At 40.0% G+C, this 24,544-nt stretch overlaps 1 protein-coding gene across 2 annotated transcripts in view; it reads left to right on the top strand.

Moving 5' to 3' along the window:
- Nucleotides 1–24,544, top strand: part of PITPNB (phosphatidylinositol transfer protein beta) — a 67,559-nt gene that overhangs the window by 27,858 nt on the left and 15,157 nt on the right. For both annotated transcript variants that reach the window (NM_001133087.1, XM_063722722.1), the window contains 1 exon segment: nucleotides 17,617–17,694. In NM_001133087.1, coding sequence (NP_001126559.1) covers nucleotides 17,617–17,694 — 78 coding nt within the window.

Genomic DNA, 24,544 nt, shown 5'->3' with positions numbered 1-24,544 from the left:
AGGCATTGTTTGGGGACTAACCACAACCTGTGTATATGTGGCTTTTTGATGTTCATAGCTCCTAATTTCCCATTATGTTTTAGAGATTAGTAAGATATAAATTTATTTTAAAGTTTATTGAATTTGCAGGAACTATTTTTTATTGGGATAAAATACACATAACCTAAATTTTACCCTTTTAGCCATTTTTAAATGTACAATTCAGTGGCATTTGGTACATTAACAGGGTCCTGCAACCATCACCACTGTCTAGCTGCAAAACGTTTTCATCACCCCAAGAGGACACCCTGTACTCATGAACAGTCATTCCCTGATTATCCTTCCCCCTGACCTCTGGCAACTGCTAACCTGTTTTCTGTCTCTTGGGATTTGCCTTTTCTGGATATTTCATATAAATAGAATCATGCAACGCACAGCCTCCTCGTGGCTGGCTTCTTTCTTATACTTTGCATTGATTTACAAGATTCATCTTCGTAGTGTGTGTCAGTACTTCATTCCTTTCTATGGCTGAATAATATTCCAGTGTATGGATAGACCACATTTTGTTCATGCATTCATCTGTTTTTTGTTTTGTTTTTGAGACAGAGTCTCGCTCTGTCGCCCAGGCTGGAGTGCAGTGGCGCGATCTCGACTCACTGCAAGCTCCGCTTCCAGGGTTCACACCATTCTCCTGCCTCAGCCTCCCGAGTAGCTGGGACTACAGGTGTCCACCACCACGCCCAGCTAATTTTTTGTATTTTTAGTAGAGACAGGGTTTCGCCATGTTAGCCAGGATGGTCTCGATCTCCTGACCTTGTGATCCTCCTGCTTCAGCCTCCCAAAGTGCTGGGATTACAGGCATGAGCCACCGCGCCCAGCTTCGTACGTTTGTCTGTTGATGGACATTTGGGTTTTTTCTACCTCTTGGCTGTTGTGACTAGTGCTACTGTAGACCTTTGTGTCACAGGAGCTTTTTGTCTAATGTGCTCTCTTGGGGATAATTAAAGAACTGTTACGTAAGGATTATCAGAGCTTTTGATGTGAAAAAAAAAAAAATAATTCCAGTATGCATATTTCTCTGTTACAAAAAGAAAGGGAAAGGAACTTTTTGGTGGCAAAGGTGCCCTTGACAGTTTTTAAGCCTGGAGCAGAGCATTGAGCTTCTAGGGTTGGGATGGAGGGTGTGGGGGTGGGCGGTGTTGAAGGCAGGTATGGGTGGTGGCAGGAGAGCTAGGACCAGACCCCCATTTCAGGGAGGAGGTGACTGTGAAATCCAGTGGTGCAGGGACCCTGGGTCTGCTCTTTTCTTCTGCACATCCTTGTCTGTCCACTTTCGCAGGCATTGACAGCTGCCTCTACACTCTATCCCTTTAATTTCCGCCCCATTGTTTGGGCCTTGACTAGTTAGTGTTTTAGGATTAGCTTCTATCCCAAACACCTGGACCACCTGGAGGTCACTACTTCTTACCAGATCCAATTTGGTTTTCTGTTAATTTGTTCATTTCATTCTGCCCTTTTAGGTAATTTTGTCACTTGAATAGTCTACAGTGTAGAGAAAAGGCACAACACATTTGCTATTCTAAAATGGTAATGTCGTAGCAATCAATAGTACTGAATGCCTGTGCAGTGTGTACCAGTGCTGTGCATGCAGCACTGTGGTAGCTGTCGATTTGTATAGCACCCACAAGAGACTTACAGTCTTAGCAAGAGAAGCCCAGTACAGTGAAGTAGTTAACAAGTGGCAGAGGCTTATAGCATGGTCCAAAGTGCTGTAGGATTTCAGAGAAGAGAACAGACGATCTCTAAGAATGCAAAGCTGAAAAGGCTGAAGGGAAGACTCCTGACATGAGGATGTGTAGAGTTTTGATGAGTGGAACAGTCATTACACTTTTTCCTCTTACACTCGTTGCTCTGACACATTATACGTTTATTTCTTCATTTTTCTCTCTCCCTTCCAAGTAGAAATTAAACCTGAGAGGGAAGAGTCTTTGTAACCTTAGCCCATGTCTCCCCAGATCCTATAACACTGTCTGAAATATAGTAGGTACTCAGTGAATTCCTGTTAATAAATGAATCATAGGCAAGCAGAATAGAAATGAAGGTACAGGTGTACCATCTGACATTGAATTGGAGTAGTTTTTCGAGCTGAAGGGAACCTTAGCTACCTAGGCCTCTTTGCATTTAGACTGTGCTTCACATAATCCTAAGAGTTTCTTGCCCCCCTCCTCCCTCAGGTTATCATGATGGAGCGACTAGAATAAGGGGCTGAGTTCCTTCCTGTTCCCTCTGCCAGCACGGTTGTGCTTACTTGTCGTTAGTCTTGACTGTAAGATTTACTTTGAACACACAGTTCTGCAGCTACAGAAAGTTTGGTTTCAGGGCTAACCTCCTGAAGCCCAGGTAAGCTAGTATTTCTCATGATCACTTAGCTAATGCCTAAAGTGGAAATCCCAATTCTCAGATCACCTGACTGATTCTTCCCTAGCTCAGGCCTTGCCAGGGCAGTCACTCTTCGAGCTGCCACTTGAGCATTCTCTTCCTCTCGTCACACTGCTGTGCCATGGACCATACCCTGTGCTTTCCTGTTCCAACACACTGCTTGTTCTCACCTCCTTTCTGGGACTCCTTTCTCTCTGTCCAAAGTTGACATGTCCTTCAGGATCTAGGTAGGTCAGAGCTTGCCTCCTCCAGGGAGATTTCTTTCAAGTTGAAATCAGTCTTCCTCTCTGCTGAATTTCAGAAGCTTTTGCTCATTTCATTGGTGTGTTTTGTTCTCTTTGTTTAGCAACCTGTTCCCTTTTTACAGAGTAGGCCCTTCATAAATATCGGTCAGATGAACCTGATGAGCTTGAGAATAATGACGAAACTAAACACTATGAGCCAAGAGTTTGTACTGGAATACAAAATCAATTTGATGTCCTTTTGATAACACCTGGGTTGGCAAGGGATGAGGAAGCAGGCACTCCCATACATTTTCTGTGGGAATATAAATTGGTGGAACTGGTGCTAGTCTAGCAGAATTACAAGTGTACATAGCCTGTTGACCCAGCAAAATTCTGCTTCTAGGAATTGACTCTACCCACTGAAAAGTGACAGGTGTATAAACCTAAGTTCAGAAGTCTAAGCGTTTCTTTATCAATCGGGAACTGATTAAAAACATTATAGCACACTCATATGATGGAGTTCAGTGCGATCATTAAAAAGGAGCGAGCTCTATTTGTACTGATGGAGGTTGTCTTTTCAAGACAACCTGGAGGGAGAAAGACAAAGAAGTATGTGTAGTATGCTTCCATTTGTTATATTAAAAGGGAGAAAAATAGTTTGCTTAGTTATGTATGGACTATCAAGAAGAATGCATAAGATGCTGTTAATAGTGATTTCCCTTAGGACAGGAATGGGATGGAAGAGTTGAGGTCTGACAGAGATGTGTGCAGTGGATCAGGGGATAAATTCCTCTCACCCACTGTATGGTTTCTGTTGCTGCATAACAGGTCACTACATATTTAGTGGCTGGGTAATGTGACTGATTAGTTTGATTAATTAAGGGAATGGCCTCCATTACCTTTGCCACAGTCTGTGGCTTAGAAGCAGGTTAGCGGTTCTGCTTGCACTTAACGGGAGGGAATTATATGAGGGTGACTTATGGCGGGGAGGGGTTCACTTTAGGATGCATCTGCCATACCAGCAGTCAATGTTTAGTGCCTAAAACTTGCTCCGTAAGGATTGGAGTGACACTAGAATTGAGAGCTTAGTAACTATGAATAGGCCAGCAAGTGGGTGTGGGATTGAGTGGGGGTGGGGCTGCACCCGATGGATTGGGTCGCCTGTTAGACCTGGGGAGGTGGGTTGGGTGGGGATATTGGAGCAGAATCTCCTTCCTAGATTTGCTGAGTCCGTCTTGTTCTGGGGACCAGAGGACAGCTTGTGGAGGCTCAGGTTAGGTGGGGAATGGTTAATGGCCAGATCCAGAGCCTACCCCTTCAGTCAGCCCCAGCTCTTACCCTGCAGCTCAGCTGGGAGCCTGACTCTCTTGCTTTGTAAACAGGGAATGATCCCCTTTCACGAGACCACCATCATGTCTGGGCCTGTACTAGGAGGCAGTAGCTAGAACCTGCGTTTTTCTCAACACTATTTTTATGACCAAAGGGCAGCACCTTCTGAATGGGAGATCATGTGACTACTGGGAATGCATGTTCCTCTAATGCTCCTCTGTTTGGTGGTAACACCTCATATGCAGAATCTGGTTACCTATGCAGTTGTGACTATCCAGAAGTCAGGTAAATCACTGTCTATAGTCTTACCCAGTTTAAAAGTTCATGATATGACCTTTTCTCCCTTAAATGAATGTGTTGGTGGTGATTTGGAAAAAGAAAATTAGGAAGACCTGAAGGTATAGTGATCCTCAACGTTCGTACTTGTGGCACCTTGACTCCTGGAGATTTTTGTCTCAGTCTGATTTAATCAGTGATTTTTCATTCTGTATTTAATGACCTCTGGTTTTTCTTGAGTGAGCTAATTTAAAAAAAAAAACAAGTTAAATGGTTGAGTTTCTTTCATATTACTTGCTTTTAAAAAGAAAGAAAACAACTGCATTATTAAATTTGAGTGATCGGTAGGCAAGTCCTCAGAGTCAGGACAAACATGAAATAGTTGGGAGTACAAGAAACCAAGAATTTGAAACTCCACCTGGTGGGGGCTTTCTGTCACTGCAGGTGGATTTAATACAAATGCAGCCCCAAATATTTTAATTCAGAGTGATTGTTGATTACTCTTAAGATTTAACTCTCTCAGCTAGGTTGTCAGGTGGCTTGTATACCACTCTTGTAGATTTGCTGTCTTTGGTAGTGTTTATGAACTATACTTCACCATGCAGAGAAGAGATGGGATTTGACTCATGGCGTAACTGAATACTTGAGTGGGTACTTTGACATGTTTACATAATTGGAGGGTGACATTGTCACAATAACTCTAGGAACAAGGATTTGTTTTAAAAATCTGTCAGTGTGACCCAGGGTCACAGGGTAGTTTGCTACAGAAATCATATGTATTTAAATATATGGGTCATTAGGACTTTTTGTTGATGACTTGTGGGAAGTCTATATATGACTATTGCTTTAGCCACTGTTCTCTGTAATTTTCTAGAAGCGACATCACTTCCTGATGAGACAAGCCAAGTAGTCTGGGATTTCTGCATAATGTCCTCACTTAGTATCTTTTGTCCCTTCAGAATGTACCTACCATAGGAAATGGATTTCCTGTTTCAAGAGAAAGTGACATTGTAGTGAAGTGTCATTAACGTGTTATGTCCTTTAAGAGGGAAGCGTCCATCTGCCAGTCATCCCAGCGGTCACAGAGTACACCATGCTCCAGCAGGACACACCTCACACCCTCTCCATCCTCAGAGCCCCTTGTTTTAAACCCAGGCATCACTTCTAAAAGTCTTCCTCAGTAAGCTAGATGCCTCTTGGCGGTCAGGATTGTACTGTACTCATCATTTCTGTTTCCAGGACCTAGCAAGATGCTGGATGCATGGCGTGGAGTAAGCTCTTCCGTAAAGGTTTGGTAGATCAGAGAGAATTTGCAAATGTTTTTTCTGTCTAGTATTATAAAAAAGAAGAAGAAAAGGCTTTTTGGAGGAGTTGAAGTTTTTATTGTTCAAATAGTAAATGAAAAAATAAAATGCTACTTTAATTCCTTCTTTAGTAATTCTAGATAAGATATATATTATATGCCTTAAATTCTAAAAATTTTGGCCAGATACAGTGGCTCATGCCTGCAATTCCAGCATTTTGAGAGGCTGAGGCAGGAGGATTGCTTGAGTTCAGGAGTTCGAGGCTGCAGTGAGCTATGATCATGCCACTGTACTCCAGCCTGGGCAACAGAGACTGTCTCAAGAAAATAAAATTTCTGAGTGTTGTTTCTAAATGAGCAAATACCTTTTTGGTCAGATTAAAAAGTGTTTTGGTTAGATCAAATTGTAGTAAGAGCCAGGAGTATCCAGCATAAAACACCACAGTGTAAGTTTTAAAGTTTTTTAATTTCTAAAGTTGTCACTGATACACAACCACAGTAAAAAGTTTAGGATTCCTTAAATGTCCTGATGAAATGCACATGCATATCTTCAGCACATTTCTAAAATATACACAAATGAGTCAGTTGACATCTGCTTCTGCTTTTTTTTTTTTTTTTTAAGGTATAAATTTGAATCTGGCTCTTTTTAATCATCTCCAGCACTTTGTCTAAGTAGCTTTCCATGATTTGTATACAAAAGTCACTTCCCGGGAGAGGAAGACTCTTTAAAGTGTAAGCTGACGTATACACACGATTAACATCAGAGAGACCTTCGTTTTTGGAAGTAATTTGAAAGAAAATGAGCATGGTTTAGAAAAAAAGAGAAATTGGAACCACATTTTTAGATATTTATGTATAACAAGAAAGGATTGTATCAGCCTTCCTCTATAGTACATACTATGTGACTTTATTTGTACAATTTTCAAGGTACTTTTTAAGTAGAAACAATGTTTAATCCAAAATTTTAAGGCTTACGTACCTAAAAGTGATGCACCTTAACATCTGAGTGTTTTTTACATGTTAATAATAAGGAAATATTAATGATATGAAAGCATTAAATTGTTTGAGAGATGTAGTTTAAAAATCAGGATCCATTTAATGTTGAAATGAAGCAAATTTAAAGAGAGAATGAAATTTTTCCCCTCGTCTTTCAGCATGTTTGAGTGTAATGCTTCAGTTCATGGTGAAATTTTTCCTAAATGAGATGGTTCAAGATCAAGCATTAGCATTGTGTGACCACAGTGCCATGACCATGGCTTTTCAGCATCACGAAGGATGATGTTCTTGAAAGGAAGAGACATAGCTAGAAACTCGTGTGCCATATTGGTTTTGGGTCACAGAATGTGCAGGGTGTGCTCTGATTGATAGGGAACTTCCCTGCAGAGTAGGAGGGACCCCTGTTTTGTGGGCTACGCAGTAAGTTTGTTGTGCTCCTAAGATAAAGCTCAGATTTCATTCATATCACGTTCATCTTTTTGTCCTATTTAACTTCACCCTAGTTGTTACTCTCATGTGCCTCTTCCTTATCTGCCCATGAATATAATTTCCACTGTCATATTTACCCAAAATCTCCATCCTTTTTTCTGGTACCTTTCCTCATTTGCAGATGTCCCCCCCAGGGGGTAATGGGGACATAATTACGGGCTTCGAGTACTGCAGCCCTCCTGCCTGCCCCAGGCAGCCAGCCTTCCCTCCCTACACTGTGGTCCCTGGGTTGTTGCTGCTGCTGAGACTCTGGACCAGTCTGCAACATCTCTTTCCAGCAGAAACACTTCGTGCAAGCAGCTTTTTCAGCACCAGCTTCTGCAGCAAAGCTGTGGGTCCACTCACTAGTCACATTTTTTTTCTTAATACCCCAGAGGACACAGGCACTCCCAAGTGGGAGGATGAGGCTGCTGATAATCAGCTCAGCCTCCTTTGCAACACCTGAATCACCTCTGCTGAGTCCAGCTCACTCACACCTCCCCCGTCCTGTCCCCAGTTTGGTCTCCTTTGGAGACCATGGTCATTAGGCAGGTCTGTACATGCATGAGTTCCAGTTGTGGGTTGGGTCTGTCCACTAGTCCAGTTCTCTGAAGATTGCCTGGAAGTTAAGAGGTGGTTCTTTTTAGAGCCCCTGAGGGTTGCTGGGGAGCATTTTTAGCTAACTTCAGAGCTTGCCTGTCAGACTTTATTAGGACTCAAACCAAAACCCTGAGTCCCTTTGCATTCAAGTGTGGTCTGCCCACAGGCAGCTTATTAGAAATGCAAATTTGTTGCCCCTTCCGTGTTTAGAATCTTTGGAGTAGGGCTCAAGGCTCTTTCTGGCCCTCCAGGCAATTCCTGTGCATGCCCACCTTTGAGAAGCTGCATTCTAGTATACATTATTAATGGTGAAGATTGTAGTGTAGGCACCCTTCTAGGATTTTGGAAGCAGAAGGAATCTCAGTTGGAGGCCATGGTCCAACAATATTCCCCTCAACCTTTATTTTTACTGTTAAAAGAATTTGTAGCCCAGGGAACTGCTGTAACTCCCCAGCCATGTAAGCAGTGGAAGGGGAGCCAGGACTCTACTGCAGAGCTGCTGACTTTATTTTTGTCATTCTAGAACACCTTTTGCTGTATGATGTTTCTTCCTTTGCAATATGTTGATTAAAAGCATTCTTAATTTATTTGAAGGAAACAGGCAGCAGCTGTTCTTCCATCCCTCTTCCCTAGTCCCCTGAAACCCCAGTTTTTATCAGTAATAGTCTTGGTCACCTCCTCCCACAACTGCTGAACTCTGATGTATTTTGAAGTTCGCATAGTGCAATAGAGTAAAAGGATTGGACACCCAAAGATGTGTTTTGGTGTGGGTACTTACAGGGAACACCACTCGTACATTTTCTCATTTGTTCATTTAATAAACATTTATTGGAACTTACTATTTGTTTTGTGTTACTGTGGATAAATCTTTCTCCAGTTAAAGGAACAATTGTATCTGTCTAAAGAGAGTGAGATTCTTAATCACGGACATGCTGAAGTGTGTCTAAGTGACTTACAAGTTCCAACTGTTGGTTGTGTAGTATGTGAGTGCTCCTTCACCAGAGGGTTATTTTTCCTTGCCAGCTGATACAGACCAGTGCTGGGCACCAGGCTGCAGCCATAGTCAAAGTTCAAAGACTAATCAGAGGCACGAGTTTTAGAGTTTTGCAGTTTACTAAATGAACAGACATTTTAATTGCTTGTCAAAGGACTATAATGGGATTGTTGGGCTTATCTAAACTGTTTCTGAGCAGCTTGTAGAAGTCTCAGGTTAATCTTTTTAAGGACTGTGATGTCAGAGAAACTGAATTGGTTTTTAAAGTTTGTACTTTTTGCTTGTTCTTTATTTGGTGAGTACGTCTTGGTAGGAAGAACAGTGTCCTGTTTTAGTTGAGGGCAGGAATATACTAAGCCAGTACCTGTTTTTTTGAAATTTCAGTTGCCTTTGGGAATGAACATAAATGATTTGCTTTTCCATACCTTTAGTTCTTTTCACTTTGAACATACCATTCCATTTTTTGAGTTTTTTTAGTGAGCAATCTGACACTTCATAATTGTTTTAAACCATGGGTATATATTGTTTAAAAAAAAAGGTATTTTGCTCTTTTTAAACATATTATTTTCTAAAAGTTGGCAAACTGATGAAACTTGGTTTAATTTATTTGGATTGAATCTTAGAGGCAAGTAAGATTTGGTCACACCTTAAGCAGTGCTTGTCTCTTGTGCTCTCAGAAGGATTTGGTGTATCTTTTCTTTTGATCACACATTGTCTGAGACAATGCCCAGATGTTACATACTTGAGTAGATAGTCTTGGTAACACATGCTTCACTGCACTGCCTTTAGAAAAAACTTCGTAATTGCACTCTCTAAATAATCTTTATAATAGTAGAATTTTTTTCAAAATGAAAAAGAATGATGGAACATGACCAGAAAAAGTTAAATATTGGTTGAAGCCATGTGAAGTTGTTAATATTTGTAAGCTTTTGAGCTGCAAAAATGACGTTTTCTTATGGGTCAACCTAATATATCCTCCAAAGTAATTTTTGGTGGATGATACCCTAAATGGTCAGCAGTCCTTTTGGTTCTCTCTCACAGCTTTCAAGAAGCTCCTGTGTTTTAGATGTTACATTTGTTCCAACTGCTGCTTCTTATTTCCTAAGAAGGGCTTTCTGCTTCTTGGAGCTGTGCAGTGGCTACCCAGCTCTTTAGACCTGAAAAGAGCTTTTGTTTATTAGAAGTCTGTGGCTGAGATCCAGCCAGTCCTAGCAGGGCCTATGGTTGCCAAATGCTGCTTTGGTTGTTTTCTTCAGCATGAGCAGAGACACACTTGATCTCAGTAGAGTACCATGTCTTTTTGCTGTTAAAATGAACCTAGACGTTCATTTCTATCTTAAAAATGTGTTACTTATCACTAGGGTGTGTGATCCAAAAACTCTTTATTGAAGTGTGTGCATACTAAAAACATGAGAATTGTGACCCAGCTCCTAACTCAAGATGAATGCATGTGATAGTAGCTTTCCTGAACTTAGGGGGAAAGCACCTCAAATACACGTTTTGTGGTAGCAGTGATTTTGCTTATGCTTAAGAAATTTCTGTTTGTCAAACGCTTGTCTCATCTTGCCTTTACTGCACTGTGAAACAGACTGTTGTCAAGGTCTTTTGTAGTTAGAGATTTTTTCCCCCATCTTCAAAGAAGATATAAATAAATGTAGGCATGTTTTCTATTAAAAAGAAATGTGAAAATGTTTCCTACATTATTCCACTGCCTTACATGGTCACATGCTTTCAGATCATTTCCAGTAGTAGATTTAGAGAATGTCCACTATATTCAAAGGCATGGTTGGATAGTGCCCTCTTGTGGGAAAACAACATATTGCTTATGTCGTGCTTGCTTAAACATTAGCAAGGATTTTAAAATTTTATTAACTGGGTGCAGTGGCTCACTCCTGTAATCCCAGCACTTTGGGAGGCTGAGGCAGGCAGATCACCTAAGTTGGGAGTCCGAGACCAGCCTGACCAACATGGAGAAGCCCCGTCTCTACTAAAAATACAAAATTAGCTGGGCATGGTGGCACGTGCCTGTAATCCCAGCTACTCGGGAAGCTGAGGCAGAAGAATCGCTTGAATGCGGGAGGCGGAGGTTAAAGTGAGCCGAGATCGTGCCATTGCACTCTAGCCTGGGCAACAAGAGCGAAACTCTGTCTCAAAAAAAAAAAAAAAATCGGTGTGTACAAGCATGTTTTGTACAAAATGCTTTTTCACTGGAAACCATTATTAATTTAAGGTTTATTCCTAATTTCCATGTTTTAAAAGTAAAAAGGCGAGGAGGGTAATGGAGGTGATGGGGGTGTGAATAGGATTTGCTCTAGTTCCTTGGGTGGGGGATAAAATTCTCTGAGAGCCAGAAAATGTTTTTGAGCAGCTCATGGCAGATATTTGTAAAGAAATAAGCATAAAGAGCTCCAAGTCAAGTTTTTAAAGTGCGTTTCTTATAAAAGCCCCTTTTCAGCCGTGTAAACTCTTTTTTAAGGAAGGCTGTCTAGGCTGAGAGGGAGCAAGCATCCCTTCAGGTACTTGAGTCTAATCAAATGGTAGAATGTAAATCACATTTTTTCAATAAAGGATCATGGTTGGCTTTGGTGTCAGACAGGGCAGCATCTGAGTCCTGGCTCTTCTGCTCAGTGATGGTGGACTCTGGCAAAGAATTTCACTTCCCTGCCCCTAGTGGTGGTGATAGTCCAGTACCTTTATTTCAAGTTTTTGAGCATTAACTGGGAGAATGTGGGGGCCTGACACATAAGTGTGTGCTTCAAAATGGTAGCAGGAATGATGTTACTTATTGGATTTTGTTCTTACTTTAAAAAAAAGTTTAATTTTTTTCATATTTTAACTTTTTCATGTTGAATATTTGTTAACTTAATGCTAATGGACTAAATGGAATCTTGGGACTTAGAAGCTAAAGGCCAAATCATGAACTAACATTCAGAGTGAGAGAGGGCTCACTCTGAATTTTTAATAGGGTGTTTTCCCCCATTTCAGTTTAAGGAAATTGATATAATATGTTCAGTGATTTATCGTCATTTAAGGAAACATGCCTTTTTGTGAATAAAACTTTTTGTGAATAAAACTAAACGTATCACTTACATTTCAGGTATATGCAGTATAATTTTAAAATATGTAATGTTTAACAAGCACCTTTATGGGATTAACTTTTTTGTTAAAACTCATTTCATTGGTAATAGAGTTTGAAATATCTTCATTTTTAAGTGCTATAATATATAAACATATACTAGTAATAAATACAATATTACAATAATAAATATATTCTATATTTGTGCATGAACTGCCCAAAGCAGGAACCCACCTCCCCCTGAGGAGAGTGCTGGGGTGTAGCCCATGGGCAGCTGCTTAAGGCAGCTCACTAGCTCCAGTAGCTCTGGAGCTGGATATAGGAAGCTCTGGATATAGGAATCTCAAGAGCTTGCTCCGTTGGGCCTCACTTTCTCATCTTATCCTGGAGCACAGCTATTTGGTTTCCTTGCTGTGTTGTAGGATATGGAGTGTGTCACATAGCCATCTGTTTATAACCTTTTCTTGGGGCTGAAATTCTGATTTCTTTCTCTTTCTCTATTAATTTGTATCCTTCCAAAGGCTTTAGGAGTCTGCCTTCATAAACATGACAGTGTTGGTGATAAGGATAAGATCAGAAAGAGTGGAATGAGCGATAAGTTTAGTTGTGCTCTAGCCTAGCAGTGCTCCCACCACCCACATGCCAGGCTCACCTCCACCATCTCAGGACTCTATGGAGGGTCTCTTTGAGATCAGAAAGATTACCAAAAAAAAAAGTGTTAATGTTCAGGGGTGTAGATTTGACTGCATTTCTCAGTTCTCAATACAGTTGTTTAAAATTCAGCTTTTAGGATTCATTGGTGGAAAGCCAGTAAGGTTTAATGAGAGGGCTGAATTATAGAATATTTTTTAATGCAGTTTTGTCCCTCTGAGGTACATTCAGTAACAGAAACTAGGCCAACAAGTTATTGACAATTAGTGGTCCTTTGGGAATCTGCTTTAATGAATAGATAAGAATGATTTGTAATTAGCATAATAATTATATGCAAATGAATGCTTCTGAATTGCTCTAAAACACTTCTGAACTGTTTAAACAGCCCTCCTGAGATCTTGTTACTCTATTAATTTGTGTAGCAAATCTTTTTTTCATAGATCGTGCAAAGATAAACTTCAGCCCAGCCCCTGTCCGAATGATTATGTATTCCAAGGTAGTAGGACCTGAATTAATGAGATTTACTTATACTATATTAATGGTACTCTGTGGGAACCTGAAAGGTTGAGGAGTCACTGGGGAGATGTAATTAAAAATAGAAAAGAAAGCTGCTTATTTGAAAATAACTGTTGAAATCAGTTTCTTAAACAAGTTAGTAAATGTTATTTCTCTTTACACCTCTGTTATTTGCTTTTGCAAAATTTAGTGCAAACTTTTTTTTAATGGGCTTACTTACTCTTTGGAGTCTCGCTTGAATTTTGTCAGCTTGAGTTAGTTATTCGTTTGGCATTAGGGTCAACAGTGATAGGATCCAGGAACTCATTTAGGTGCCACAATACTGGAAAATTCAGGGCAGTGCTAATAAATGATGTTTATTATTTATCTTCATATTTAATTCAGCTTTATCCCCCATCCTGGGCTTTATTTTTAGGATGTGATTAGAGGAAATAAGGCTTGCTAAGTTGAACTGCAATACCCATGCATTTAAAACTTAATGATTATCTTTGAGCTATTTTAATAGATACCTAATTAATCATTGTACGCTAAAGGAAAGCATTTTATATAACAGGCTGCAGGATCCTAATGTCTCTCTCAAGCTTTTATGTTTGCCCAGTAAAACACCCCCTCTCCACAGGATAGAAAATAGGGGTTGATCTTTTATAAGCAGGTGCCAAGGAGTTGCTAATGCTTGTGGTTTGGGTCCTCTTTTCCTTAGTTTACACTTAGCCTCACCTCTAGTAACCCATGCATGGTTATTTAAGTAGTTTCTGGTGTCTGGAGCTCATCTCAATTTTTCCACAAGCTGTCAAGAAACTCCTACCAGCCTGCCCCCCACCTCCTACTCACTTCCCCATTCATAATTAGGAGTTAAATCTGGGCTCAGGGACATTTAGTTTGGCTCAGCACAGACAGATTTTGTACTTTCATTTTTGGGGGCAGCCACTATGCTCAAAGATTCATGAAACTAATATTCTTTGTATTCGAAATGAATCTGGTTTCTATTGAGAGTTTCTGTTGAGATCTGTAGTAACAGATGTACACCCGAGAGGTAGCACAACTTTTGTATTCCAGTGACAGAAAACAGTTATTTATAAGAAATTAATGAGTGTATTCTGTGGCTCCAGTGTGGAGACTCAGTAATCCATTTATTTACCATGTTATATTTTATTTTGTTCTTCGAAGGCTATCCTGCCTTTTTTTCTTAAATAAGAGTTTTCAATTAAATAGAGTTGTATTAACACTAATCCGAATATACCTTATGCTGATACTATTGTGTTTTTTCGTTGTTCAGGCACTATTATTGGTGGAGCAAGTAGTGTCTAGGGATATTACACCTAACTTGATAATGATGGTTTTACTAAGCCCTTATCCTGGCCAGGCCTCTGGGCATTATACAGATAATTAAAATTGAATCATAAAAAATTTTAAACACAGTGCACTTTAGCAATAAGATTTTTCTACTTTTAAACATGATTTTAAAACCCGTTTTAAAAATGCATTTCCTTGGCCTGGTGAATTTGCTCTCTTTTTTTCCCAAGGATTACAGAAAGTGCATAGCAAATTCAGCTTTCAGAATACCCAGGAGCTGAAGACTCAAGTAGGCTACAGCTGTCTTCACCCACAGTATTCTGAAAGAACTAATGAGATGAGAAGTCTGCAGCTGGTGGCAAGCACAATAAACCGTGAGCCAAGGGCTTCTCTTCATCAGAGCCTCCCCTTTCCCCATGGGATCCCAAAGGAGACAGAATACTAACAAAGCCAGCAGGCTGTCTCATTCCACACTATTGCTCATTTGCAGCTATAATTGGTAGCTGAGGTTGCATTCTGTATGCTGAAACTGTCATACATGAAGGAATATATTTGTTCATTGTGATACGGATATAAATTGGCCAGTTTTCAGATACAGCAAGACCAAACTAGATACCCAACAGTGAAAATGTAGCAAAGAAGATACTGTTCAAAAAATTAGGTGTTTGTCGTGGAAATACAAAACTGAGGTTGTTAAAAAGCTACTTCCTGCTTCTTAATATCTTGCCACTTAATTCAGCTGATTAAACATTTACGTATTCTTCATATTCAAACTAATGTAAAACAGAAATTCCTGGGTCTTGACAAGATTCATTATTCTTATCTTTCAAGGTTAGAGTGCTATTGTTAATAATTGGGTTTTGTTACGTTTTCAGTATAATATCTTTAATATTTTCTGCTTTGTATTCAAGAGGAGAAACAACAGAGAAGGGAAGACTTCATTTCATATATACATATGTATATGTGTATAATATTTTACATACACACAGTTGTGCTTCATAGGAAAATCTACTTTGATATCCCTAGTGCTGCAGCTTCTTGGTATTTTTGAAATGTGGTTTGATTGTCTGGCATTTGTTGACGCCTTTTGCCATCATCCTGTGAGGTGTACCAGAATGTGCCCAGGACTGAGGCTAAGGAGGATTGAGTTGAAGTGCTGGGGTAGGTGAGCCCTACCACTTCCTCGTCAGACTGTGGTTTTAGCATCTGTCAAATGAAGGAGCTTGGGTGGTCTTTAAGGTTCACTTTACTTCTATGATTCTGTGAATCCATAGTTCACATTTTTCTCCTGTTAAACATGATTTTAAAATTCATTTTAAAAGTGCGTTTCCTTTGCCAGTTTTGTTTGGTTTTGATTCTGACAGTAATTGTCTCCATTCTCTGTTGGCAGTTAACAGGTACTTCCTGGGGTTTGAGTTACCTGTTCTTTGCTTGCTTCTTTCCTTATCCCAACTAGACTGATTCTTTAGGAGCCAGAACTGTGTTAGTTCTCTTTTACTTTATCTGTTTCCTTGAATTACCTCTTATTAATAACATCTGGTGTGCTACCTTCTATATGGTGGCTGTTCAGTAACTAGATTTTGATTGAGGGAAATGATGCTGAAAGTGATTATTTGATACAATGTTAAATACTTGCAATGTTTGAAAAAAAAATGAGCTTGCTTTTAGGTTTTAATTCCAAGCCTCTGACCTAGAAGAAAATGTTTTATGGTGTTACAGGTTTATTTATGTTAATAGAGTAGCTTATTTCTCATTGTGAATCCAGGTCTTGAAACCACCTGTACACACAGTTGATTCTTTTGTCAGTCAGAAGTGGAGTTATTCATTTTTAGGATGCAGTTCAAAATTGTAGTTTAAGAATTCACACTTGCTGACAGTAACTGATCTTTCTGCTGCTTTACCCAGACGTAGGAAGTAAGTCCAGTTGTCCAGCTCCTTGCAGACTGTCCATCCCAGTTTGTCATTCCTGGGTAATGCTGATGCCTGTGGCTATGCCACATTGCATATTGTAAAGCATTAAGACCCAGTATAGCCAGACCTATTTGCTGTTTAATAATTTGAGCTTATTGTTGGTCCTTTTTGTAGACAACCTTTAGAGAGGCTTCAAGTTGGGTCACATATTTACAGACTTATCTTTCTTTAAAGTTTTGTTTTCTCTCTGAACTGAACATTTTTCCTTCCTCACATAATTTGTAACTTTCTCTTTAGGAATTACTAACATGGCATATGCACTTACTGAGTAACTGTTGAGTTTTGAGTGACTGCTTCCCAACGTGTTTTTTTGTGTGTTTTTTGATTTGTGGAAAGTTCATATTATACTGTGGAGCATGTTCAGTTCTTGCTTTTGCTCGTACTGCCCTTATCTCTAGAACAGTGATTTTTAGTTAAGGTTTTCATATCTGACTTATCTGGGCATTTTTCACTAAGTATGGGGTCTCTTCACGAATTCTATGAAGGACCCGAGAGTCAGAAAGTCTGCTCAAGAAGGAAGGGACTCTCCCTGCCTGTCTCTTTCTTTGCAGTGCTTTAAACTGACCAACCAACCATGGTCAAGTTATTGTTGCAAGTCTCTCTTATTATTATTAATCTGGGCTCTAGCTCTTCAAAAGTAATTTTATCTTTTTTTCTGGAGAGAGAGAGAGTGTGTGTGTGTGTGTAATGACAAGAGAACTTTTGTAAAGCAGATAGATTTTAAAAGATTTTCTCTTTTCATTTCCTCCATTCTGTCAGGAAAAGGATATACTAAGGGAAACAGAATTTACACACACTAGAACCTGAATAAAACCTTCATTTTAGAGCCTTTCCCCTGTGGTATATAACTGAGGCAGTCCCGTGACACCCCTCCTTCGCCTCCTTTGACAGTGAGGGGCTGACGTGAGTGCAGTCTTTCTATGAGGAAGCCAAGCCATGTGTACCCCAGGGCTCTCTGAACAAGGGTTTGGAGAGGCCAGTCAAGAAATTGAGATGTCCACCACAGACCCAACTGTAGGAAGAGGTTGGGGAATGCTGCAGAATCGGTAGTTTTGATTTTGTTCCCAGCCACAGTAGTTGCTCTGGCCAGCATTAACAGCCCAGTGTCATCATCTACCTGTAGTGTCAAAACTGGGATGGGTATGTTTTATTCTTTGAATGTGATTATCCATATATCAAAATGCTTGAATTATTAAAAAAAACTGTTGGAAGATTTGTTATTGGAGACAGCTGTCCAGTAACCAGTCAGAATGGATTGCTAGTCCAGGACTTTTATTATTTCTTATTACGTAGTTATTTAGCCCAAGGTAAAAGTTTACAGCAAAGGAAACCAAACTGAAAACAATGTCTTAAAGAAGCATTTTTCTACTTTTACGCAAAAGCACAGTGAGTCTAATTGATTTCTGTCCTGTGTTTTGGTAGCTGCAAAGAGCTGTTCTGGCAAGGTTAAAGAATATTCTCTGGTTTTCTTCTCTGCCTCTGATTTTGTTTTGCTTTGCAGGACTACAAAGCTGATGAAGACCCAGCATTATTCCAGTCAGTCAAGACCAAGAGAGGCCCTTTGGGACCCAACTGGAAGGTACTGGATGCTGACCTTTCTGACAGGCAGAGTCTTGGCAACAGAACACTTGACAGGTCCTGAGTCTTGAAGAGCTGGTGACGTTTAAGTGAAAAATAGAAGTGGCACAAAAATAGTTTTATTTGCGATAAGGACTTACAGCCAGTTGCAGTTGGCCAGCAAATCTGTGCTGCATTAACAAACAGAACAGAGCCAGACTGTCACTTTCAGCATAATGCTGCTCCAATAACTCTTAAAAGAGTCAAGTGATTTAGTCTTTGGGGATTGTAATGTTCTCTTTTGAGACCTGAAGCAGTATAAAAATCCATTTTAAATGAAGGTTTATAGTTTAACTTTAGTCTTAGTAAAAACTGAACAAGCTCCCTTCACCCAAGCTCATATTCCTGGACTTTTAATAGTTATATTTTTGGAAAGCAGGACACGAGCGAGCAATTTTTGTGGCAAGCAGTTTTTGTTTTTGTTTTGAGACGGAGTTTCACTCTTGTTGCCCAGGCTGGGGTGCAGTGGCGCAATCTGGGCTCACTGCAGCCTCTGCCTCCTGGATTGAAGTGATTCTCCTGCCTCAGCCTCCCGGGTAACTGGGATTACAGGCATGCACCACCATGCCTGGCTAATTTTGTATTTTTAGTAGAGACGGGGTTTCTCCATGTTGGTCAGGCTGGTCTCGAACTCCCGACCTCAGGTGATCCACCCGCCTTGGCCTCCCAAAGTGCTGGGATTATAGGCATGAGCCACCGCGCCCAGCTAGTAGTTGTTTTTAAATAAAGTGCACACCCTTACTTTATTCATGGAAGTAAGGTAATGTCAAGGTAATAATTTAAATTGTTACAGAAATATAATGCATTTTAAAGACATCTACTAAACTAAATGACAGATCCTTAAAGAAGTCTTAATGTGTTATTGGCAAGTTACTACAGCTAATTTGACAAGAGAAGAGCATAAAAACTTAAACATGCCCAGAGCAGATTTTCCACTCACAGGGTCTTACTTGGTAACCAACCTGTCTGTGCTGAAGCCAGTTACAGGTCATCGATAAATGATGTCTAGGTACTAGTTGTTGCATGCAGATAGAGGATTACTGTTACAGCCCCACAGAGAACTCATTGAATGGTTCTCCCTGGGTGTTAGACTGTTTTGTGGACTGTCTTGTGCATCAACTAAAAGGAAAAATGAATTTGACTTTGGTTTATAAGAAATGATTCATAACTATATTATTTTCACATTTGTTCTCTGGGTAGAGTTTAGTTCAAAATTCTCCCAGTTTTAATACTTAGCATGTTAGGCCAATCTTGCATTATTATAAGGAACCTGAGATTGGGTAATATATAAAGAAAAGAGGCTTGGGCCAGGCGCGGTGGCTCACGCCTGTAATCCCAGTACTTTGGGAGGCTGAGGCAGGTGGATCACCTGAGGTCAGGAGTTCAATACCAGCCTGGGCAACATGTTGAAACCCCATCTCTACTAAAAATCCCAAAATTAGCTGGGCGCGGTGGTGCTTGCATGTAATCCTAGCTACTCAGGAGGCTGAGGCAGGAGAATCACTTGAACCCGGGAGGTAAAGTTTGCAGTGAGCTAAGATTGCACCATTGTACTTCAACCTGGGTGACAGAGCGAGACTCCGTCCCCCCAAAAAAAAAAAGAGGTTTAATTGGCCCACGGTTCTGCACACTGTACAGGAAGCATAGTGCTGGTATCTGCTTTTGGGGAGGCTTCAGAAAGCTTATAGTCATGGTAGGCAAAGGAGGAGCAGGCGCCTCACACGGTGGAAGTGGGGCAGGGAAGTGTGCCATGCACTTTTATACAACCAGATCTCATGTGAACTCAGAGTGAGAGCTCACTTATCACCAAGGAGATGGCCCAAGCCATTCATGAAGGATCTGCACTCATGATCCAAACACTTGTTAGAGGCTTTACCTCTAACATTAGGGATTGCATTTCAACATTGGGGATTACATTTCAGCATGAGATTTGAGCAGGGACAAATTTATATTACCCAGAAAGTGATATATACCACTTATAAATTAACAAATTCAGCCTGCTTGATGTAAATTTGCTTTAATGGATTTAGAAAATGTCACCAGCCTTTTTGAGATTTCTAGCTTCAGACTTTAGAACTCAATCTTAGTTGGAGGAGAAGCCCTTTGAGATTTCATACTGGTCTTCTAAACAAGGACACCATGCCAGAGGGCAGCCCAGATGGTGGCTACCTCCACTGGTGCTGTAACTTTTAAAAAAGTACATCTTGTTCCAGTGAGTAGTAGCTCTAGCTGACAATACTTTTACAGGGAGTAAAGGGGCATGAGGTTGAGACCCAGAGGTGAATTAAATATTGTATTTTCTTGAAATTATTAGCTTTTCAAGTATAAACATTAAAAGACAATGCTACATTATGTGGTGGGCTTTATGTTTGGGCTCAGATCCTTTCTGTAGGAACTCCTGATTTTATAACAGGCAGCAAAAGTAGTTTGATACTATGACTTGTACTGATTTCTAACTTTTTAGGAACTTGGAATATATACCATGTCTGGCCTGATTTTTAACTGATATTGCTTTGTCTTTTATTATTGACTAATGATTGAAATTCTAGAATAGGTTTAGTTCTTAGAAATAATGTGAATTTTGTATTTCTGCAGATTGCAGAACTGCAGTTTTTTCCATTTTCCCCCGTGTTAAACAGTAACTTATTAGGCTGGTAGGGTGCTGGTTGTTTCTGCCCATTTGCCTGTTGATTGTTCATTTTATCCAGATGATGGTGGATCCAGCTACTCTTATAAATTGAGCTACTGCCTGACTGAATTTCTGTGAATTACCGTGATCTCAGAAATAACTAGTGCAGTCAAGAATAACTGATAATAATTAAGCCATCCACTTGCTGCTGTGGAGGGAAATAAAGAGTAAGAAGATAGCTGATAATATGGCATACAGGCAAATAGGAACCTTTGGACTTGATCTTCTGTAAACATGTTCAGCAGGCCCTCTTTGCCAATTACTGTCCTGGTGGAGGCACTGAGGGTAGCATTAGGGAACGATAATAGTTGGAAATTTTTATACTTCTGAAATGCAAGGAAGAAATAGGGAACAAACATGATAATTATGGCTTAAAGGAAGAAGAAATCTTATTGTGGACCCACTTAACTAGGGTAGTGTGGAAGAATGTTCTTATAGAAGAGCTGCCTGGTAGTTCCACAGTCTCTCTCTCAAAAGGCCTCCGTGAGCCATCCCACACATACCCTTCAGCAGAAACCTGCCTTACCAGTACAGATTCCAAAGCCTATTCAAAGCTAAATGCAAATCCTATGATTTCTTTGAAACTTTTCCTTACCTGTCTGATGGTGTTATATTCCCCCTGAATTATTGCAGTATTTACTTCCTGTCTGCACCAGACTGACTGGGGTAAAGAAACTTTTTCTTGGTACCAGGTACTATACAAGGTTACATTTAATCTTTACAACCTTCCTGTGGTGTAAGTTCAGCTGCTTTATTTTATATAGTTGAGAAACTTGGGCAGAGAAACACACGTAATAGTTGTTGGAGAAACAGCACAATGTCTGCCATTTCTGGAACACCTGATTCGGTGGTAGTTACAGCAGTGCGCAAGGTATAGAGATGTAGCAGATTTTAACTCTTAATCCAGTGACTCTTAGATCACCGTTCTGTACCTTTTATGCCCTGTTGCATCATTGGCAATTGTGTGACACCCTATTCATGGTATTTGCCAGAATTTGATAATTTCTGTTACACTAGTGGTACGTTTTCAATGGTCAGGGAATCTGTAAGTGTCGGAGGCACTAAGGGAGATCCATTAAAAAGCCATTGGGAATCTACACAAGTTGTAACTTAACCCCTCACTCTGAGCCTTGATTTCCACATCTCCAAAATGGAAACGATTTTAGTAACTACCTCAGAAGGTAGTTGTAAAGACTGGGTGAAATAATGTTGAGTTCCCAGCACAGAAGAAGTGCACAATCAATGTTAACCGTTATTGTCATCATGCTTTTGTCTTTCGTCTCTTGGGGTTGCTGAGATCTATAAATGTGCCCCTGTATTTATGACGCATAATTCTTATCTGTCTAGTATCCAGAGAGTTCCCCTCATTCTAGAATGTGTTCCCCTCATTCTGGTATCTAGGGATTGTTAAACACATCTGGATTCACGTGTCTTTACCCCTCATGGTTATATATGTTTAATGAGTGATTTCATTTGATCATCCGTAAAGCAGAGAGCCACACGGTATAGAGAGGATTATTTGCAGGGGATGATGACGTTGCTAAGGAATATATTTTCATATTTTCCACATTGTTAAGAGTACAGACAATTTTTTTAGCCTATGATGTGATACATATCTTTTATTTTTAAAAAACTACAAACCCAGAGATGCAGGCCTCAGTTGTATATTTATTTTCCCTCTGAAGAAAGAATTTTTAAAATCTGAGTGCATAAATTATATTTTTGTTGCTTAGGGTTCAGCACTTGATGAAGTGACTGTGTGCATAGTAATAGGAAAGCGATTTATAACCTATTAAGATTTTTGCTTCAAGGCAGAATTGTGCATTTCTGATGGATGTAAATGTCTTGCTTCTCTATAGCACTGTGTGCACGTGTGTTTGTGTGTGTGTGTGTGTGTACCTGTTTCCATTTGTTTTTAGCTTTTCAGTTTCCCTTCTCTGATTTGGGTGAGGAATTGTCATTTGAACAGATTGAAACACTACCTTTGAAGATTATGGTTTCATTTTTATCCCATGGCAAGGCCTCATTTCTTCCTTCATTTAAGCCAGACACCTCTTGAAGATTTAAGCTTCTGTGTCTACAAATACATGATAGTTAATAATTAGGCCTCTAAAGGTCTTTGTAAAAGGCTTTGTCAAAGCGTCTCTTCCTTATAGGGCTTGATGTGTCTCGGAAGTCTCAGCCAGAGCTCTGAACTTCGGAATATATAAGGGGATCAGGTCAAATAAATAAGTTGATCCAGAAATTATGGTGGTTTTTAAATTATCTTTATGTACATGTTCTTTCTCATCATAAAGGCATGCCCCATTTGTCCTCTGTGTTAACTCTAGCCTGAGCAAATGCTCCAGCAGTCCGAGCTTGGCCTTTCGAGTTTTCATACTGTTTAGCTGCTCAGTCAGCTTTAGACTCATTCTAGAACAGCCGTAGAGGCCATCTGGATCCTTCATGCCAGTGGAGGGAAACCATATTTGTGCATTATAGAGATGTTAATTTGTTTACTGCCATGCTACCAAGATTTCTTTCTTTTTCTACCCCATGTCTGTGAAAAGATGTTGGTACCCTTGGTGTCAGTGACCTAAGATAAGGAAACTGCAAAATTTTTTTGGCCAGGGATAGGAGGAGTAGAAGTGAGTGATGAGGGAGAAGTTGAAATTCAGGTGTGGAAATCTCTTTTGAGATAGAGAGTGGCAGGAAAGCCACCCAGAGGCTCAAGTGGCTTATGGGCAGTGTTTTTTACTTGTTAGCCGCCCTAGTGGAAAGACTGGGAGGTGCTCTCTTGTTTCTTAGCCTCGACATGTCTTTGAGGTCCAGGGAGGATATGAAGCATTTGAAAACATGTTCCCTCCCTGTAATCTCACATTTGAAACCCCATAGTGGGTGGCATAAAGAGGCTTAGTAATTAGTTTCTGGTTAGACCACATTTTGGATTATGTATAATAAAGCAGACCTTCAAGCATGGCTGATTTTTTTTTTAATACTAGTTTGATGACTACATTTTTATTTGATTTTTAAAATAAATGTATAGCACATAGTATGTACTAATTATATTAACTCCTACAGAAGATACCAAAAAAAAGCTGTTCCATGTCTTTAAGAAGCTAAGTGCCCAAAGAGTGAAACTGATTAATTCTAACCTTATCTTGGCTATGGAATGTCTCTGTTCTCAGACAGAGTTGAAGGATTCAGGCACAGACGAATGAATGTCTTATTCAGGTTCAAGAAGTGATTTGGCAGTGGGAGCTTCTTGCAGATTCTTCCAGACACTTCCAGAAACAAAGTTTTCTTCATGAGTTTCATTTGAAGGTGAACTTGGGGTTTTACTTGAAAATAGTGTCACTCCTGGAGTAATCACACACAAGCAAGAAGCATTTAACATAGTCCTCTTTAGTAAAATGGGTGTGAGCCACACAAAAAATTAAGTTTGGAGGAACATGGAAAATGTGACTGATTATCCTCTCACAGGCAGTAAGCTTTCCTGTCTGGATCTTATTTCCCCTGTTTTTGTGAAATTAGATTAACATACAATTAGTTCAGTCTTTTTAAACTCACATTTAATCTCACGTTTACTTCTTCCATTTAATATTTTCCATTTGCCCCACCAGATGGGACTCCCCCACCTTTGAATGCCACTAGAGTCTTGCCGATGACCTTCTCATGGCTCCCAGTGTGTCTTGGGTCAGGGCAGTGGTTTATGTATTCCCTCTGTCTTCCTTTCCCCCACCTCCTCCATCTCCTGTTGTTCACACTGAATTTTAAACGATAGGCTTTGTGTCTGACTTACCTTGATATGGGTCAGTGCCAAGCAGGAAGGTTTGCTCATAGTAGGGACTTGTAAGTATTTGCTAGATTCAAGTTAACTACCTTAAACCAAATAAAAATCAAATATTGGACTTCCCATGTATTTACAGAAATATAATGTCCAATGTAGGTCTGTCCAAATGGCTACTAAAATAAATGGTTACCTAAATAAAGTTTAGGTTACCTAAATAGAGAGAATAGCTGAGTTGGGGAATGGGGTTCTGCTTGAAATTTCAGTACATAGACGTCACATATATTTCGTAATCTTGTGTTGATATTTACTGATGCACACACACTGGCAGCACTCCCAGCAGTGCATTTATTT

Source organism: Pongo abelii, chromosome 23, assembly GCF_028885655.2.
Source record: "Pongo abelii isolate AG06213 chromosome 23, NHGRI_mPonAbe1-v2.0_pri, whole genome shotgun sequence".
In the NCBI taxonomy this organism is placed as follows: Eukaryota; Metazoa; Chordata; class Mammalia; order Primates; family Hominidae; genus Pongo; species Pongo abelii.
The sequence above is the reverse complement of the archived record's forward strand: the minus strand, read 5'-3'. Positions and strand labels throughout refer to the sequence as shown.